Below are 20,221 nucleotides of genomic sequence, written 5' to 3'. Positions count from 1 at the left end.
ATAATGTCTATCCGCTCGTTTTCAATCACAGTTAATAGTTCACTTCTTTTATTCAAAACGGAGTCCGAGTTCGTGTAAAAACATTTTAAAGCTTTTTGTGCACTTTCACTTTGATTCATGCGTTTATTTCTTACATTATTTACAGGTCTGGTTCTATGGACATGACTTCTTACTTGTCTTCCAGCTCCGCTGAATGACCGTGTGCGGTCGGTGCTGTCTTGACATCGTGAAAGTGGTTGACCCGAGTCTCCATGCTTTTCCGTCTGAGTCTCTCCTGCCATTTCTTGCGAAAATTTTCTCTCTCTAAAGGGGTAGCATCCTTCTTATTATATTATGCCTTGATGCTAATCAGTAGGCCGGACCAGGGCCTATACTTTCAAAAAAGTTAAGAGATCGTAAGTTCATCGGCCAATCATTGACGGCATATCGAGCAAAATCCACCAATCACAGACAAGGAAATAGAGCGTAAGTACTTACGTTCACTTAACGAGTTTTGAAAGTATGGCCCCAGGCTTCGCTAAAGGTGTCGCGCGCGAGGAAATTATGAATATTGAGCATTTGTTTAGTCGTCCTTCGTGCATAGAGGGAAAGGGGAAGTCAATGAAATACAAACGGTGTATAGTTTTATTTTGGGTAAATTTCGTTTCTACTATAAAATTTCTTGGTAGTCAAGTGATTGAGTTACTTCACTTCACAACCGTTATGTTGCTGTCCTAGTGTTTTCATGCCAATGCTGATGAAGCCAAGAGAATAGCAACACTAAATAAAAAACAGTAACGTTCAGATCTTCAAACGCGACAACAATAAACAAACCGTATAAAATCTTCAACAATAATTATCAAACAATTTTAAACAGTCCATCGGTAGTTTCATTTTCTGAAATCCATTTCATTGTTCAGCTTTCTTTTTTCGTGTTCTCAGCCTCGCTGTTATGCCTTCTTCTTCGGAAATCTAAACTGCTCCCAAGTTGACCGTGTTGTAGCCCACTTGCCAACTTAAAACGATCACTCAAGCTGAACGTATCGTGAAGGCCAATATCCGCATGACCATCAAAATTCTCTCTAAAAGGAGACCTTAAATGTCCAATGCCTTTCCCAGGCGTTATTAGGCCATCTCCTTGTGGCTTCGCATCTTCGAGACCGAACGAATCGATTTTAGTTCTTTCCAAAGCAAAGTCCCCGGATAGTTGGTGCTTTAACCCACCAAAGCCTGAAGCTCCTAAGGAAAGACCGTGGCCAAGCGAACCTGCATGTGAGCCAGAGCCTCCTGAGCCGATTCCTGTAGCAAAGGCCTTTGCTCCCAAGCCATGAACGCCTCCAAGCTTAGAGCCATCGAATCCAAATTGGGAGCTCAAGCCATCTGTAAACTTCAATTGGTCTTTACCAAGTTCACCTACATGTTCAGTTCCAAGACCAAAGTTGCTTCCGAACCTTCCTCCCAGTTGGCTTTTCAATCCATCCCCAAGTTTCAAATCACCACCCAAATGAGCACCAAGGGCGGAATTTTTCAAATCGTCGCCGATTCCTAAGCCTCCACCGAACTGCAGGGACTCTTCTAGGCCAACTAAACTACCGTGGTCAGACCCGCCCTCTAGACCTCCGAACTGCAACTCGCTGGCGAGATCACCAGTCTTCAGACCACCATGTAGTGGCGTCGTCCCATGACCGACATCGAGAGGCAGATGCTCGGTGAAACTAAGGCCAGCGTGACTCAGATCGTCCTTCAATCCAAGAGATCCCGTTCCAAATTTAAGATCATCACTGAAACCAATCCCACCCACACCTGGTTTGGATTTCGGTCCGATGCCAAGACCGGTACCAATTTTTAAATCATGGCCAACGTCGTATCCAGATCCTCCGAAACCTCCATAGGTTTCGTAGCCTTCGTAAATTGGTTTATGGACGACCGGTTTCTCGATGTACTTGGTTTGGTACAATACTTTAGTTTTGTAAATTACCTTAGTTTTGTGTACAGGCTGTATTTCAGTTTCAGTAATGTACTGCGGCTGATAGCGTGTCTCATATTGAGTCACATACGCTGTCTTAGTGATGTACTCGGGCTTGTATATAGTTTCTGTTAAGTAAACGCTTTCGTAGTCTGTTTTGAATATGGTTTTATAAGCTACTTCAGTGATGTGTTTGTTGATGAATTTAGTCTCTGTTATGTATTGTGGTATGTATTCGGGAACAACTTTCGTGTCGTATTCAGTTTTGTATATTGTTTCGTAATACGTCGTGGGGATGTATTGAGGCTTGAATACAGTTGAGTATACCGGCACCTGTAATGTGAATGAGTTCATAGAGCATTAATTAATGTTTCATTAAAGATTAATATTTAAGCAGATTTCTAACTTGAATCGTAATTCATATTATTCTTCCCACCCCAACGGGCTGAACAATTATTCCTCAACTTAATTCTTGTGTGTGGTCAAATTTGTCTTATTAATTCGACAACGAACTGGAACATTCCAATTAAAATCTTCTACATACATTAAGTAAATTGTTTCTACATTATAAAATAATTTTACTGGGTCACGCATGCTGCTCAATTCGTGTATCGACTGCATTACCCAAATTCTTCTGTAATAAAAAATGCAATATTTTGCCTAAGGGACCTTAGCATTAATTGTCATCATTGAGCCACACCCCATCATATTTGAAATGTTAAATTAGAACATTTATTCAGCCAAGCATCGTTCTACTAAGAAAAGGTTCATATCAACGATTATATGTTCCGCAAAAATATACTATTACTATAAATATGCCAATACTAAAGTATAAATACTAATATTTACTGTTATCGAAAAAGTTCTCAGTAAATTCTCAAGAGTAGGCCTTGCACTTAATACTAAATGGCAAGCTTTTATCTCACACTTTATGTATTTGATGAGCTAAATTATAAGCTCTTTGTCTTCGATCCTTATCTCATCAACGCATATTTGATCATTATGAATTTTGAACGCAAAAATATTGCTTCACGTTTGTCTATTATCCATATGCTATTCAATATTTTATGGATAAATGGAAGAAAACAGAATTTAAGATGAAACCTTGAAGACAATTACGGATTCCGGAAAAAACTACGTATGTTTTTTTTTTTAAATCGAACAAGATCTTCAAATTAAAGCACAGTTGTTCTCGGAAAATAATCTTTATGAATGTCAATGTGTTCTGGAAAAAATTATGTACGTTTAATTGTAGATCTTAAAATTAACGTACAGTTGTTCTCGAAAAATAATCGTTATTTTAATCTTTATGTCTCTGTCTATATTTTGAGCAATGTGTTCGTCAAAATCGTTATATGTTATTATAGATTTACCTTCTCGTAGTTGGTCTTGAAGATCGTCTCGTATACGGTCTTGGGGTAGCATGGGGCTGGCTCGTGTACGGGAGCCCCGTATGCAGCTTCTGGGGGACCGTACGCGGGGTTGGGGGGTCCGTATAGGGGGTTGAAGTGAGGGTCCACGTGGGTGACGTGTGGGGGGCCATAGAATTCCCCAAGGACTGAGGCTGAAGCCAACAGGAGCACCAGGAAAATTCGTAACATCTGTAAAAAAATATGCTGCTATTAATATTAATAATATATATAATAATATATATAATTGTTAATAAAATTAATTAATATATATATACGATAGCTAGTATATAGTAGTCTGTTTTGAATAGTCTCTTTTGCCTTAACTTGCTAAAATTTAATAAATTTCCCTAAGAAGTGGCGTAGTTGCACAAGTAAGGTTAAAAGTACAATAACTAAAAGGATTCATCAAATACCGTAATACGTCCTAAAAAGTAACATTCCACAATAACAATATATGTAATGTACGAAGAGTTTGCAAACTGCAAAATAATAACAGTAAGATATATTCCATGAGTAGTTCAACCTCCAAGTTGAATGTATCTATTAATCGTAAATTGTACCCAACTCAGGTCGAAATGGGCAAAGCCTTAAATTCTCAGTAAAAATGTTATCCGCTACTTTAATTAATTATCCACAACTTAACATTTGAATTAATGTTTCAATATGAAACGTTTCAATTTTCTATATTATTTGAAATTTACTCTATCTCTACAAAATTCGATTCGAATCACGGGATATTTAATGTATCTTCGTAATGTATACGAGTAAATACATTATGACGATAATCACTGTGCAACAAAATTTTTGCTTCTCGTATGAAATTACCTGTATCTGATGTGTTTTTTTTAGCGCTGATTCCATGTATGCCCTTGAAATTTTTCTAATACGTCAGGTTTTCGAGTTATGTTTGTGAAAATATTTTATGCATATAACTTCAGGGTCAGCCTCCTAAAGTGAAAGTATAATCAAAATAAGGATTGCCTTGTAAAAGTGTGTTGTGTATTGGTTGTTTTAAATACACTTTTATTGTATAATAACGGCTGAGATTATATTTTTTAGTGTTTGTACCATTGCTATTGAATTTTCTGAAACTTTTTTACAATTTCATTCCAGAAAAGTTTGGTCGTGATAAATCTAGGCTATTAATTAAGCACTAATTTGATTTTTTAATTTCAATTAAGCAGTAATTGTTTGAATTGAATCGTCGAAATTGTAACAACAACCCTGACAATTTCTGTTACATTTGTGGCAAATTCACCCCAAAAGATCAGAGAAAAAATCTGGCCTCCGAGGTGAAGATAGCATACAGGCACTATTTTGGCTGTCAAATTGGGGACCAGGATAAGAATTGGGCACCTCATATCTGCTGCTCTAACTGCTATGTCAGTTTAACACAATGGTTAAGCTCAAAAAGAAAGAGTATGCCATTTGCTGTTACAATGATCTGGATTTTTCCCTTGCTTTTTCCCACTTGGGAAATGCTTTTTTCCCACTTGGATTTTTTCCCTGAAAACCTTGGGGATAAAAGTGATGAACATGGTGAGCGTTTTCACCAAGATATTTCGCTTTTGGAAAGTCGGTATCAAGGTCGATTTAATCCAAGTATGATGGGAGACTATTGTTGGTTGCTACAAATTTGAGGAAGAATCTACTCACCGTCGCAAATCAAGAGGGAAAAAACATTTCTAAAATAAATATCATAGCAATTAAGTGAGATTTCTTTTAAAACTGTCTTGATTAACAATTTTTAATATCTTGAGAACATAAATAAGATGTCTTAAATGTATAATCCAATATTATTTATTTATGTTCAGTTTACCAAATGTTGCATTTTTATGAATTTCATCGAGATTATTTTTTGAATATCTCGAAAACTATACGTGCTAGAGTACTTCTGTTTGCAGATTTGAAATCAGTGACCTCGATTCCTTTAGAAAAAGGTATTTTGGTTTGAGTTATGAAAAAAAATTTCTTGTTGCATAGTGTAATGATGTGTTATTGATGTTTTATGAGGATTAATAATGTATTCATAATGCATTAATACATGCCTTTGATATATCTTTAAATTAATGACCGGTGATACAAACTTCGTTCCCATAAATAAAGAAATATTATCACCGCATTAACTACTGATTTACTCAATATCTTAAAATACATTTAATATGAAATAAAGTGAATAATAATTGCTTTTAATTATTCCATATTTTAAAGTGTATATTTAGGGTAGAGCCCTTCATTTAAACATGTATGGTTAAAAATAATGCCAGTTTTATTGAGAATATCTTTTGAGTTTAATCTCTCAAGCTTTCTGATAAGAGGTACAGTAATAGGTCCAATGTGTCTTAAAATTTTTCCAAATGAATTTTTAACCAAACATTTTAAAGTGTGTAAATTATAATCGAAATTCATAAAATGTGGACATAAGGCTCTCCGCCAGCAATCAAGTTGTGGCCCTTCAAAGAAAACGTTTGAAAATGTTTTTTTTTAATTAATTAGGTAATTAACATGCATACCTAATTGGGTGATAAATATTGTAAAGGAGTAATTGATAGAAATGATAAACCATTTGTAATGTTTTAATTTGAGTAGTTGCATGATTGTTAGGTATTCAAGGCACTCAATATATCGCCAGCATCCGAATACTAGAACTCGTTCTATAAATAAAAACCTTTCATCCACTCCCGCGAGAATCCCTCTCATTTTACATTTTTACTGTAAAGTGCCGATGAAATCAAATTAGCGCCGTCCCTCGCACGATTTTCACCCTCGTTTTTCTCCCTCTGGACATAAGTTGAAGCTTCCTTTGACCTGTCGAGTCCAGGTGCGAGTTTTACCACCGGCTGTACACGCTCGAATGCGCTCGTTGCAGAGTTTTAAAATGTTTCATTTCACTATAACCTTGATTGATTTATATTAAGTTATCAAATGCACATTTATAAATGTCATGTATGTTAATTATTTCGCGTCTACAGCACGCAACTCAGTTGGCAAGTAGGAGGATTTTTTAAATTAAATAGATTTTTAATTGATTATTTAAATGGCTTCTTAAATTTTTTTGACAAGTTCTGTGGAATCAATATTAGGTAATAATTTATATACGTAATATAATAATATATAATAACATATGCATGAAATAATATTATTAGTATATCAATAGAATTTAATTATTATTGTTACAGAACTAACATTAAATTACGCATAGAGAGAAGTTATAATGAACACGTACGTACTTAATTGTATTCAGTTGAGATTAATCATAACTGATCATGAATTTGCGACCGCAGATAACGATTTCACTCTTTTTCGAGCCAAACTATAATATTAATGGTTATAAAAGCTTTGATTGCGTGTTCAAGCAGATTTTAAAATCTCTTGCTGTCATAAAGTCTCGCTAAGCGATGTGAAATTTTTATTTTATTTTTTTAATTATGTTATTATATTTATATTTTACGAAATTCAGAAATTAATGAGGGGGCCGAAATTTTAGTTCTAGTGGTGGCCTCCTAGCAGCCAAACTCGCGAATTTACTGAACTCAACATATTGCTTTTCAATACTAAAGTGGGAGTTGACAATTGAACGTAAATATGTGTAAATTGAAAGCTGAACGATTACGTGTTCCGGTAAGAAATGACCGAATTTACTGGGCGCTATAATTGTTCGCGTCGCCAACGATTTCCGTATTTGAACATGATCATCATCATGTCCAACGATTGTTAACTGAAATATTAACAGCACGGGTGGAGGGTGTGCGATGTATGTGTCGTATACGACGAGTTACTAGTTTTTTTGTGCTCTTGAAATTCTTGCTTGGAGCCACCCATAACAATTGTGAAATATCGTATCTCACCACATGCTAGCCAACATTTAATCTACAAGCTAAACTGACCTAAAACCTTCAACATATGATCAGTTGTAACCTTTACACGAGTTAATCACCTTCTTTTTCTGTAGTTTACATACAAACGAAGAAGGGAATGAACATAGGACTTGGTTTGGAACAGGTCGAGCGTGCCAGCAGGCATGAAAGTGAACTCGAAGAGAGACTTGCTCTATTGTTATTTTTTTGCTCTCAGCTCCGTCTTATCCAACGGTATTTTTTCACGAACGAATGCATCGAGAGTATTTTTCCCGGTGAATAAAATTTTCAAATTGAGCAGTACCTATATATAAATTTCGATTGAGACTGGAATGCAGAATTAAATGCAAAATGATACATTCGACATTCGCTGACGATTCGAATAGAATTTAATTGAAGCTTAAATGTACCTTACAGTAATAATTTCTCTTCAATATATTGATAAAATTTGTACTTTGATTGATCGAATTTTTAGAAAAGAGCTCCTGGCAAGTTTCCCACGAAATTTATTATAACAGTTGATCAATGCATGTTCCGTAAATAATATTCACATTCTTTTCACGAAAATCTTGGGTTCAGCATATAGCTATAGCTATAATGCAGATCTAAACTGCGAATGAAGTAGAAAATATTTTCAAAATGCCGTTCAATGGTTAATTTCATATACCAAAACCATTTGGCGTTGGTTAAAAAAATAACGATGATAAGATTTTTGAAACGAATATTCTTCTTAATCTGGATCTATTAAAAAAAATATAAAAGGATTGGAGGAGAATGACACTTTCCGTTTCACCATACGCCATCTATGCCATAGGTTCATCGGCATGTACTTTTCATGCCTGAAGGAAATCACAAGCATTCAGTCAACCCGATAAACGAGCGATTTGAACCACTAATTAGATTAGTGTTGTTGACACGAGAGGTATAGCTTTTTAACTTCACTGAAGAGCTTCCAGTCATTCCTATGAGTGAAAGTGCATCCTGAATGCACTGAATGCACCATACCTCGCAAGGGACCATACCTCCCTAGGCGCCTACATTCCCATATCGAGGCAGGAGGAATTCTGTGACCAGCGCCCGCTATGCCTTGGTTGTTAAATACCATAGCAATTAAGCGAGGTAAACATAGGAATTTTTATTCAGACATAGGGTGGCAAATGAATAAAATCTTCAACGGCACTCATTTACATGGATTCTTATTTGACTTATATTGTTTGAAGTTTCTGACCATCAAAACGAAGTATTTCTAAGTTAAATTTAATTAATTAATGGCTGAATTATAACGCATTGCGACGATCATCGTTCCTTAAGCAATATAAGGGATAATTTCCTCTTGTCTTCCTCGGTAAAAAATGAGAGGGTGAGCAACCTGTCCCACCATTTTAGGAAGGATATTTTGCCAAAGGCTACGCGTTGACATCACATTCATGCGACGATTGACATGCCTTTAATTCCTACGACAGTCGCGGTGCTCGCATTTTAGTCTCGTAGAATAGTTGTCAGCGCTTCCATGTTGGTCTGAATTTCACTGAGGTTGCTGTAAAATAAAATTAATACAGCAAGACGGAACTGAGTCTTTCTGTTAACTAATATTAAACGTCTAGAAATTTATCCGTCGTTGGAATGCCTCGTAAATAATACATGTAAACTGTCAGTGCCTGTATATATTTATGAATAATTTAGGCAAGGTAAGTTTTTAATTTTTTTAGTTCCTACCTTAAAAACGATTGTCCTATCATTCATACTGATATATTGTCATAAAATCATAGAATGACCATGAAAAATTTTTCAGAATTGCTTTCATTTAAGTCTAAAAAAATCTTCCTTCAATGCAAAAGATGCAAAATTTCACAGTCTTTGAACCGATCCGTGAAGCGTCAACGAAGTTTTATCCTTTATTCCCCAGGCTACGTCGAATCTCGTTCCTTTTGCTGTTCAGTTTGCCTCGGAAGTTCAATCCGAATTTTTCGCTTTCCTTTGAAATGCGCCGACTCTCCTCATCGGTGATTTAAAAACAAAAAGATCCATCAATCGGTGTGGTAATGAGATGTCCGTCAAGTTCTCAGTGACTTTGAAGTACGAATTAATTTCTTTGGAATTACTGGTAACAAAGCCGATAATATTTTGAGACGCTATATGATGATAGAACGTTTGATTTTGGTTTCACTTATAATTAAGCGGACTGTACAAAAAAAAAAAACAGAGCGCGCGATATTAACGAAAAATAAGTGGAACGGGCTCTAATTTTCTCGACAGTTACTGAACTTATTAGGATTCGACTGAAGGAAAATGTTCATTAACAGGTATATATGCCAGACAAATAAAGTGCGAGTAGAGAGGGAAGTATAAATCAGAGAATACCATCTAAATAAGGCCTATGTGAAAAGAAGCAGCTTCTAATGGAATACTGATATATCATAAACGCAATCATAAACGATTTATGACATGCACCTTCCCAAATAGCATGAAAGTCATACAACATCACACTATTTGAAATGATCTGCAGGACACCCACTATTTAATTGAAATATGCATTTTTTTTGGTTTTTGTGTATAAATCAGTATAAATTGATAAAACGAAAAACAGCAGTATATCGATTTTTATAGTTATTCATATGGAATAATTACATGCAAATAAAAATTATTGCCCGGCAGTAATATTTAAAAATTATTGCCCGGCAGTAAAACCTGGGCTGAGTATGATTAAGTGGAGTCAAAACGTCATCTAGCTTTCAGTTGTCTCGCACCTACGATGGAGCTAGTTTCTCGCTTCTAAAATTTCTTTTTAAAACGAATTTCAATAATATAATTTTATATTGTTTTGGCTATTTATAAGCATTAAAATATTCAAAGCTTATGCAAGTTTAAACTGTTGGCAATAAACTTTGTCTATTTAGAAACTATGTAAAACAGCTATGAAAAATGACGGCGAAAACCAGCGAAGACTGAGGAAGTTTGATTCGGTTCGTGATTTAGGAAAGTGGGCCATCAATGCGTGTGCGTTAACACTGTTGTGTGCGGTAAATGCAAGCATAAACATACACTAATCTTAGTGAAAGTCACTATTTGCTAGCGAGAATGCGAATGACTCAGGAAAATATTCGATGAACTTGGTAGGAGAGTATTGAGAGTTCGGAGAAAATTATGAGGTATTTACATCCTTTTATAAGTTAGCGTGAATACTCTGGTCCATTTCAACATGTGTGTTGTTTAACCTGTGTACATTTGGCGGTGCTTTTGGATTTATATATGGATATTTTTGACAGTATGTAATAGGTCATTAAATGAAGCGTGCATGGACATGATATAACATTTTATACGCGATGATGTGACATGTGATACGCGATGATGTGATATGTAATATGCGGTGATGTGACATGTGATACGCGATGATGTGACATGTGATACGCGATGATGTGATATGTAATATGCGGTGATGTGACATGTGATACGCGATGATGTGACACGTGATACGCGATGATGTGACACGTGATACGCGATGATGTGACATGCGATATGAGATGATGTGACATGCGATATGAGATGATGTGATATGTGATACGCGATGCTATGACATGTGATGTGCGATGATATGAGTTGTGGAATAACTGTATGCGCTTCACATTTGGTTAATATTGTCTTGAAAACCGCGGCAGTGTGAAATATTGTATCATGTGTAGCTAAAAATTCTAATAATCTCAATTTAATCTCAAGTTAATAATCTCAGTACCAACATACGAATAAACATTGTCTGTAGATTATATCTACTCTAAATTCGATTTCTAAAAAATTTGAAAGCTTAAAGCCGTTAAATTATGCAAACCTATATAATAACATAAGCAAACAAGCATTTTTCTGTAAACAGCAGAGAACAGATTATAGATCTTTCATAAACAAAATTGAACAAGAAAATAATTATGTTTTCTTTGTCGATAAATTTTATACATTAAGATTATATGAAATAGTTTACATATCAATTCTAAGATAACCTTGTCAACAAATGTTGTAAAATCTAAGTTAGAATTAAATGATTAAGGTCTGAATGTGTTTGAAACATGAAATTTTCACGGCAATATTTCAACTCGTTCACCTCGACTTCACGTAAAGACTAAATGATCTTGTTATTCAATTGGAAAAATTAACAAGACTAAAACAATACCATTTACGCAGAACCCTTTCCTTGAAGTAATTATTTATTATTTTCGTTTGAAAAAATAATTTTAAATAGGATTTAATTAAAGTTCAAATAAAAATTAAATAACATTTTCTGCCCCATTTCCGATTGTTTTCCTACAGCATATGCGACAATATTACCAGAAAAGCAAATTCATAAATTGTCCATGAAGTGATAATTTTTTCATCTGAGTAAAACATTCATAAGTGGCAATGAAATACACGATAATTCAGCAGGTTGAACTAATTTATTACTAATAATCCTAAGAAATGTATAGGCCCTAAGTTAATTTATCACTAATAATGTAAAGAAATAATTCATACTCTAAATTATGTTGCAACTTTTTTTTTACAGAAATACTCTAAAACTTAAGCTAACTTAAAACTAATACGAAACAGAAATATTACATGCCTGAATTTGTTTATAATTTGTACTATTTTTCTATATACCATAAGTTAATTTATCATTAATGCATGATTTTCATTACACTTATATATGCTCGTTGTTTTGCAGTCATCAATTATATGGGAGAAACTGCATAACATAAGAAATTTCAGAAGAATCCTCTTCGACACGAAATTGAAATTTAATACAACATGAAATATAGGAACTATTTCATTATTTAACGAAGCAATTTGAATACTTCCTCCATGTCCGTAATAAATGTTTTTCAGATTTAAATAATTAATACTTTTAGAGTATTAAATAATAAAATTTGCAAAGTAGCATTGCAATTGTTTGGAATTTTTTATTTCGTTAAAACATTTTCACAGTTTGTATATCTATCGAGGGTTTGAGGCTGGAATTCAAGTATGTTGACCTCGAACAACATGATGCTTGGTCAACAAGTGCGAACTGTAATAATTAGACTGTAAATTGTCCAAACTCACTAATAACTATGTAGTTATTTCAATTATCGTATTTAAATGACTTAACAGAATGTAGCTTAGTAAGCATCACTACAACACAAAAAAATATACAGCGAAAAAAGGACAGTGGTCTAGAAGAAACAAATTTCAGTGACCGGTCTACAGGAAGTAAATAAGTAAAGGTTTAGAAAGTAATCAAAACATGTTTTATGGAGTATATAAATTATGCTTTGGAAAGTAATTTATCGTCACGCTCTGCCAGTGACCCAACATTCGAATAGAAAGCTATTTCCGTCTTCGCATCATTTGAAAAAGCTAGACGGCGTTTTTCGGATCTCAAAATTTCAGGCTTTGGTTCAAAATTACTCTCATAGAAAATCACGAAATACTCGTAATGCAATCTACAGATGGGAGAACCCAAAACAGGCTTGATGATCAAAATTACGTTCTCTGTTGTTTGAATTAGTAGTACGCATACCCACTACCCATGCTCTGACTTCTTTTTTTATCATTATAAAACCATTTGTGGGCACTCGAAAAGTCCAGATATCCACAGATTCACTGAGAAAACATGTTCAGTATTACGTCCTGGCGAAAAATCTTGTTATTGCTAACACACGTGTATCAATAGTATCGAAGTATTCTTCACAACTTCGTCAGTCGTAAAGTATTTCGAAATTGAAGTAGCCTCACTCTTTCAAAATTAAAAACATCGGACCACAAACACTTTAGTCGAGGTTCACTCAATGTTGAGTCGCTCGCAAGATCCCCCCTACCTTGGTGTAAAGCTCTGTCGCAGTCTGCCAGCCATCAAGTGCTGGCGGGTGCCCCGTGCATTGTACTTAAATCAGGAACTGGTCATCCTAACGCCCTTTTTCTGTAGCACGTGGTACTGCAGCTGCCACACACCTCCAGCCAGTACATGTATCCCTTTGGAAATAGAAAATAAAGGTCAACAAACCTTCAATATAAATACTTAAATCACTCATATCACAGATGGAAAATCAGTTACAAACGAAATCATGTTTGCTTTGGCGTTAATGGTACAATTAAACTTGTAAAACTTTGATCTTGCAGAGAGAGTTACGGTGGCAGTGGAGCATCAGCCGTATAGCGTTTACGCTGCCAGGGGCGTCAGCTCTTCTCTGCAATATTATTGGCGCGATTTTTACCCCTTTTTCCATGAGCAGTGAAAGGCCGGTTGACGATACAGATGAGCTTCGAGCCTCCAGGCTTTTCAGTAAACCTTCCACTCTGAAAGTCAGTCGAATGCAATCGAAATCCCGTAGTTTTAATGATCTTTCACTTTACTTTCTTCTTTCCTTTATCTCGTTACGACTGGCAAGAAAATGGCAACGCCATTTTTTACTCTACGTTCCCTTTTCAGATCTTGTAAGAGGTGATACACGATTAAGATTTCCTTATTAATATACTTTCGATGCAATTGTCATCGATTTTGTGCAATGAATGGTAATAAATCAATATAAAAGTCAAAAAATATTTTGGGAAATGATATTACTATTTTTTTAATCTTCACTCGCCAGACTGAGGATTTCAGAACTTAAAAATTTTAAAATATTTAAAATTTTTCTAATCTTAACCCACCAAACTTGAAATAACTTAAATAATATAATAATAACTTGATATAGTCTACTATAACAGCACGCATAAAGGGCTGTAATCAGTACTCTTGTCGAAACGTTTACAAGTGCAGTGGATCTCCATACCGGAAGAAGCACCGCTGCTTTGGATGCCTCAACTTATGAGTATTAGCCGTGCTTTGCCATATAGAGGTCGCAAAAAGCCGATTCCGAGAGAATTTTTCCCTTATGATGTAATTGAAATTCGACACCGGGGCGAGTTTTTGGGGCACTTGCAGCGACACCGGGGAACGTTGATTCTAATCAAATCTAATCAAATTTGTAGAACCCACCGCTTTTGAGCAGCCTTCTAGACCTGCTTTCAAATTTTTAGGCTTAAAAACTGTTTGTAACTAAGTAGTTAGTTATGTATAAGTTTCATCTCTAGAGTATAGTAATGGCACTGAATGTATTCACTGTGCAGTGTTGAATTATCCTGCTGAAATTTTAGTTCTATTTTGCCTTTTGTGGCGTGTCACGTAATTCTCGTGGTAATACATTTGCGTTATTGCTATACAAGTTAAAAATTTTGCGCGAAATTACAATCGTACATCCGTCATTATTATGTTTCATTTGTACGTTTATTGACGACTCTAGGGGACAAACATTTGGTTCCTCGTGCACTTGATTACTCGCCGCTTCACGAATTTCCTCCTCTATATCTTTGTTCAGAAAGGAGCGATCTCTTTTCAACACGTCTGATTTTCGCTCTAGAAATAATAGAAAGTTGCTCTCCAGGTCTTTGGTAATCTAAATTGATGACGTCAGCTTTTTGGCACAGAGGCTTATTGAGATTCCAATTCAAAACTCAAGTTATCGCCATCATATCGACATCTTATAGCCAGCTTTTCGTCATCTTGTTTTAATTGTGGATACTCAAGTTATATTTGAAGAATTGTTCTTCAATTTCTTCAACATTATTACTACAATCTGCTTAATGTTTCTAAATAATTTGTGACATTCCACCACAGTGTAGTTGAGAATTATATACCAGCAATTTCTCCGCACTATAAGTGCGGAGTAGACTTACTTGATTTTTAGTAGACTCTCTTCAGATCAACCTTCGCTCATGGTGACATTTATAGGCCACTCTATATAGGCTAAGCAGAAAAATGTTGACCGAATTGCCGGCAAAAAGTCGTATCTTGTCCCACATGGAACATGTTCACTATAATTTTAATATATTGAGGGCGAATGTATAGTTCCTCAAATTTTTCATCAGAACGTAAAATAACTCACGATGATTCCTCTTAAAAGATCAATATTTTAATTTGTTGAAAAATCTTCAATGCATCGAGATATATTCGGTATAACTCAAGACTTTTCTTCAGCCATGCTGCAACCTCGCCTTGGGGATCACATTCACTGAATCGTAAAGCCAAACTAGAAACAGTACGCAAAAAATTCGTCTTAATTAAATTAATCTTCTATTGGTTAGTGGTTATAGTGCATCTATTTATGAAAACGAGAAATTTTAAAGAGTTTGCTCAATAATGAAAATTTTTATTTCTTTGAACGTAATGTAGCATGATTTACTGTTTTACGTACGGTGGCATTAAATGAATTTTGGTGTCATTTTTATACCAAAGCAATAAAGCGTTTAATAAAGATTGTAGGAGGTTAAATTTGAAACGTACCGCCATGACAATAGATTATTCTACTGTTGCCACGAAAATATTGTGTTCTTCCAAAAAATAAGAAAGAAAGATTTATTGGAATTTTTTGTCCCTTCTCAGTAATTACGAATTAAATATTATAATTTCACTTATCTGATTTTTAATTTCGCGCAAAGATTTTTATTCGGGTATTAAAACGCAATCTTCGTTGGGATTTTTTTTCTATTGAGATTTCGAATAGCATTGTGACAAATGTACAGAATTGTAAGTGTTGGATTCACTATTGATATTACGTACTAAATTGATATTGAACTGTGTTGAAAAGTATTTAACGAGTACTTTACTAATAAACAATTCGCATACTGCCGGCGAAGCCCTTTATTAGTTTTGACCTTGCTACCAAAGTTATTTTGACATTTCTGAGAAATCTTACACCGAAGAATGTTTGAAACATTTTGCAGATAAATTCTTTGATAAAATAAAGTTGTTCTTGTCCTGTTATAGTAAGGTAAGACATCATAATGCGAAGACTCTTCATTTCAAATAAATGTTGCTTTCATTATATACGCGCTGAACTGGGGCTCGACATTAAGGAAGGGAAAAAAATTTTAGCTTCTCTAATGGAGTGTATTTTTTGACCATACACACTAAAATAAAGTTGCTGCTGCAAAATTCAATCTAACGAACAATATTACTGGCAAAAATTATAACAAACTAACGTCTTTACTAAAAAGTTTCATTAGTTAGGTACTAATATCATGGCAAAAAGTCCTATAAGCCAACGTCTTCACTAAAAAGTAGCCTTTATTACTAATTAACAAAGATCCTTGCATCTCGTTTCTCCATACAGATTGGATACTCCAAGTCCAAGACAGCTTACCACCATTGCAATGAGAACTACTGAAGGACTGCCCTAATGCCAATAAAGACGCGACCCCGCCGAGTTGGTACCTAGCTATGTTGGTGAGAGAGGGGGTGGTGCCGAGACCAGCAGACGGAACACCTGACTGAATCGACAATCGGTGACGATGAGGTTGGGAATCATGGTTTAGTGATGATCACGATCATGGTTTAGTGATGATCGAGTGATGTAATGTTGTATTTTTCCGATGACGGTAAGTGACATGGTAATTTGTTTGTTAAGGACTTAACAACGGGTTTGTAGAGCACATTCCAAAAGACATGGTACGGCTTTCGTACGGGCATTGGTAACAACATTACAGCGTACAAGAGTTTAGCGTTGCCTGAACTCATGTTATCTGTTATGAGGATATAAGAAGTACTGGTTAGCATCAACTCAGGGCAAACAAATTATTCCTAAATAATTTAATCATAATTAGTTTTTATACCAATATCTTTAAAAAGGCAGTTGGGACGATAACAATTATTTGAATTTTACTTAATTTAATACTTCGTACATTTAACGCACTTAATGTCCATTAATTCTACTGTTAGTAACACTCACCCTGTCGATGTGCCACTTGAGAGCTTCAAGTGCCTTTAGGGAATGAGGGTGGGGAGTGACTAGGGGTTGCGACTGGGTCTCTGTGGGGGAGAGCTCCTGGGACTGGGGGTTATGGGTGCCATTGGGTTGGGCTGCACGACAAGTTCTGCTGGGTCTGGCTGCGCGAGAAGTGCTGGCGGTAGAACGAGAAGTGGACACGGGTAAAACACAAGATGGATGGGATAAAGTGAAAGTTTCGTTTTGATTTAAGTTGTCAGAATCCGGAGCAGCCCTTTTGCGATTAGTTTTTGTCTCATCAGTCTTGGGAACCTGTAACGAGTAGGTTTTCCACCTCTGACGGTGGCTTGTTGACGGTCCATACGTGAACGTGTTTTCGGTCGTGGTTGAGTTCTTCTGTCCTTTATCGTCAGTCAAGCTGGAACATGCGCCCAAGTTTTGGCTATTTTCAGCGGCCGAGCTTTGGGATCCAAGAACGCGTGCCGCGTCCTTTGGTCGCGTGCCGGTAGACTTTGGTCGCGTGCCGGTTGACGTCTTGCTAGAGGCAATCGTTGACGATGGGACGTTACCATAGGGGCTACGTTGCACGGGTTGGAAAGCCCCAGAGGGGCCAGGCTGCACTGGTTGGGATGCTCCAGAAAGGTCATGTTCCACGGGTCGAAAAGCCCCTGAAGGGCCAGGCGGCGCTGGTTGGGATGTTCCAGAGGGATCAGGTTCCACGGGTCGAAAAGCCCCAGAAGGGCCAGGCTGCACTGGTTGGGATGCTCCAGAGGAATCAGGTTCCACGGGTCGAAAAGCCCCAGAAGGGCCAGGTGGCGCTGGTTGGGATGCCCCAGAGGGATCAGGTTCCACGGGTCGGAAAGCCCCAGAAAGGCCAGGCTGTACTGGTAGGGATGCTCCAGAGAAGTCAGATTTCACGGGTAGGAAAACCCCAGAGGAGCCAGATTGCACGGGTTCCAAAGCTTCAGAGGGGCCAGGTTGCACGGGTGTGAATACCCTAGAAGGACTAGGTTGTACGGGTGCTAAAGCCCTAGACGGGCTAGGCTGTACGGTCGCAAAAGCCCCAGAAGGGCTAGGTTGCACGTGTCGTAACGCCTCTGAGGGGCCAGGTTGCACGGGTCGGAAAGCCCCACAGGGGCCTGGTTGCATAGGTCGGAAAACCCCAGGGGGCCCAGGTTGCACGGGTTGAAAATTCCAAGAAGGGCTATATGGCGTGGGTAGGATATTCGTAGATGGGCAATCTTGCACGGGATAAAAATCCCATGAGAGGCCAGGTTGCACAGGTCGGACAGCCCCGGAAGGGCCATGTGGCACGGGTTGAAAATTCCAAGAGGGGCCAGGTTGCACGGGTAGGGAATCCCAAGATGGGCCAGGTTGCACGGGTCGGAAAGCACCAGAAGGGCCATGTGGCACGGCTTGAAAATCCCAAGAGAGGCCAGGTTGCACGGGTAGGAAATCCCAAGCTGTGCCAGATTGCACGGGTTGGAAAGCACCAGAAGGGCAATGTGGCACGGGTTGAAAATCACAAGAGGGGCTAGACGACGAGGGTAGAAAATTCCAAAAGGGGCCAGGTGGCATGGGTCGGGAAATCCCAGAGAGTCCAGGTGGCTCGGGTAAGGGCGTTCCACTCGTGTCATAAAGCGTGAGATCTGCCATGTCCTCGTCCGAGGAATCTGCAGAGACAAGATTAATTTCACAGCTCTAAAAAACGCTGTCAAACAAACAGGCAAATCAGCATTTCTAATTAGCAGTCTATTATATCTGGAAATTGTACAATGATATCATAGGATAATGGTACCTACGCGAAAATTAATCGCACAAGCTAAGATTGAGGAAGATCGGCTAAGTAAGCTAGATTCTTATCGCTGAATTCAGGGCCGTACCACACTTAGCTTCATAGCATGCTAGAATGAATCAATAGAGGATCATGAATAGATTTACGGACGTTTTTGAGAGGAATTTTTCGGTATGGAATTTGTCAGAGCGCTTTGGGTGAGCTCCCGACACTTACCGACTATCCTGACGCTGTAGTGGAAAAAGAAACTAACTAAAATTAGCGCGAACATGGAAAACATTATCAACTTGGACAATTTCAATACCACCGTAAATTCTATTGCAAGACAAAACTAGGAACAAAGATAAAAATTTTCGACTGTACTACGAACTGAAACCAATTCAAGTATTCATTAGCGCTCGCTCTGCACCTTCGACGAGTTCCTATATCGGCTTGTGAAAGATAACGGCGTCTTCAGGTATCGGCCGTATCGATGTAAATCAATTCAATTCTGCAGCTGAAGCTCAGCACTCTTTGTAGGAGAATGTCTCTAACTATGCCCTAGTGCTTCCTATTTCTAATTGAATGTATTATTCCCCTCAACCCGAACTTGCTTTTGGCTTCAGGAGTGTCAAGCGCCTCATCGTCCATTAAGGGTTATTTAGGACAAATAACCTCACAGTCAATGATGGTTTTTCCTCATTCGAGTCTTTTCGGCGAATTAAATGAATAAAGGATAAATAAATATGTCAGATGCCCACATTCACCTGGATTAACCAACGAATAAATGAGTAAGAATTTCAACCGTGGCTAAGCATCGCTATACGAAACCAAAATCTATCGGAGGGTGGGGGGTGTTTCTACGCTAACCAGAAGAAAACATCTATTCACTGAATGAAAATCCAAACAATGACTATGGTTAGTTCATATCTAATATGATTATGGTACTATAACTTCACTATTCTTTATTATCTATCAAAACAGTAATCGTATAAAACGGAAACCGAAGCGGAAATTTCAACCTATAACATTAAAGCCTTACCCGCCATTTAAAAATATATCCTGCGGCAATTCGTCAACCAGAATGTACTAAACGGAACTCTTCATATATTAATAGGCTTTCGTAAGCCTAAGGCACTCTAATAACTGCATGAATCATGTCAATAAAACTCGCGAAACACACTGCAGTTACACTGATCGAAAATATAAAACCCGGAGCAATTCCGGGACTAACCCAGATGTACCATAACAATATTATGGAAAATGATAAGAATTTATGCATTTATCAACTCTCAAATAACAATTTTAATTTTCGTCTGTAATTAATCGACATGCGATGCGATGGATGATATGTATGCGATGTTGACAGTTATAGGTACAAACGTGGCTCCTTTTTTCGCAAGTAATTCGCGCATGCAGCTATCAGCGATTTCTGGGGGCAAATTCTCACTGATTTTGTTTCAGCTGTCAAC

The 20,221-nt window shown here is 37.1% G+C and overlaps 2 protein-coding genes across 2 annotated transcripts; both read right to left on the bottom strand.

Moving 5' to 3' along the window:
* Positions 1 to 610: 610 nt before the first annotated feature.
* On the bottom strand, positions 611 to 13,086 carry LOC108678950. The gene is made up of 3 exons (XM_018167451.1): positions 13,034 to 13,086; positions 3,319 to 3,546; positions 611 to 2,278 (listed from the first exon to the last, which is right to left on the bottom strand). Exons 2-3 carry the CDS (start codon positions 3,544 to 3,546, stop codon positions 896 to 898), a joined length of 1,611 nt encoding a protein of 536 aa, XP_018022940.1. The 5' UTR covers positions 13,034 to 13,086; the 3' UTR covers positions 611 to 895.
* Positions 13,087 to 15,725: 2,639 nt separating this feature from the next.
* LOC108678987 (vegetative cell wall protein gp1) lies at positions 15,726 to 19,936 on the bottom strand. The gene is made up of 3 exons (XM_018167489.2): positions 19,792 to 19,936; positions 16,979 to 18,648; positions 15,726 to 16,772 (listed from the first exon to the last, which is right to left on the bottom strand). The coding sequence occupies exons 1-3, from the start codon at positions 19,796 to 19,798 to the stop codon at positions 16,764 to 16,766; spliced, it is 1,686 nt and encodes a 561-aa protein (XP_018022978.1). The 5' UTR covers positions 19,799 to 19,936; the 3' UTR covers positions 15,726 to 16,763.
* Between the last annotated feature and the right edge of the window lie 285 nt (positions 19,937 to 20,221).

Source organism: Hyalella azteca, unplaced genomic scaffold (assembly GCF_000764305.2).
Source record: "Hyalella azteca isolate HAZT.00-mixed unplaced genomic scaffold, Hazt_2.0.2 contig14522, whole genome shotgun sequence".
NCBI classification, from domain to species: domain Eukaryota; kingdom Metazoa; phylum Arthropoda; class Malacostraca; order Amphipoda; family Hyalellidae; genus Hyalella; species Hyalella azteca.
This window is presented reverse-complemented; position numbering and strand designations above follow the sequence as displayed.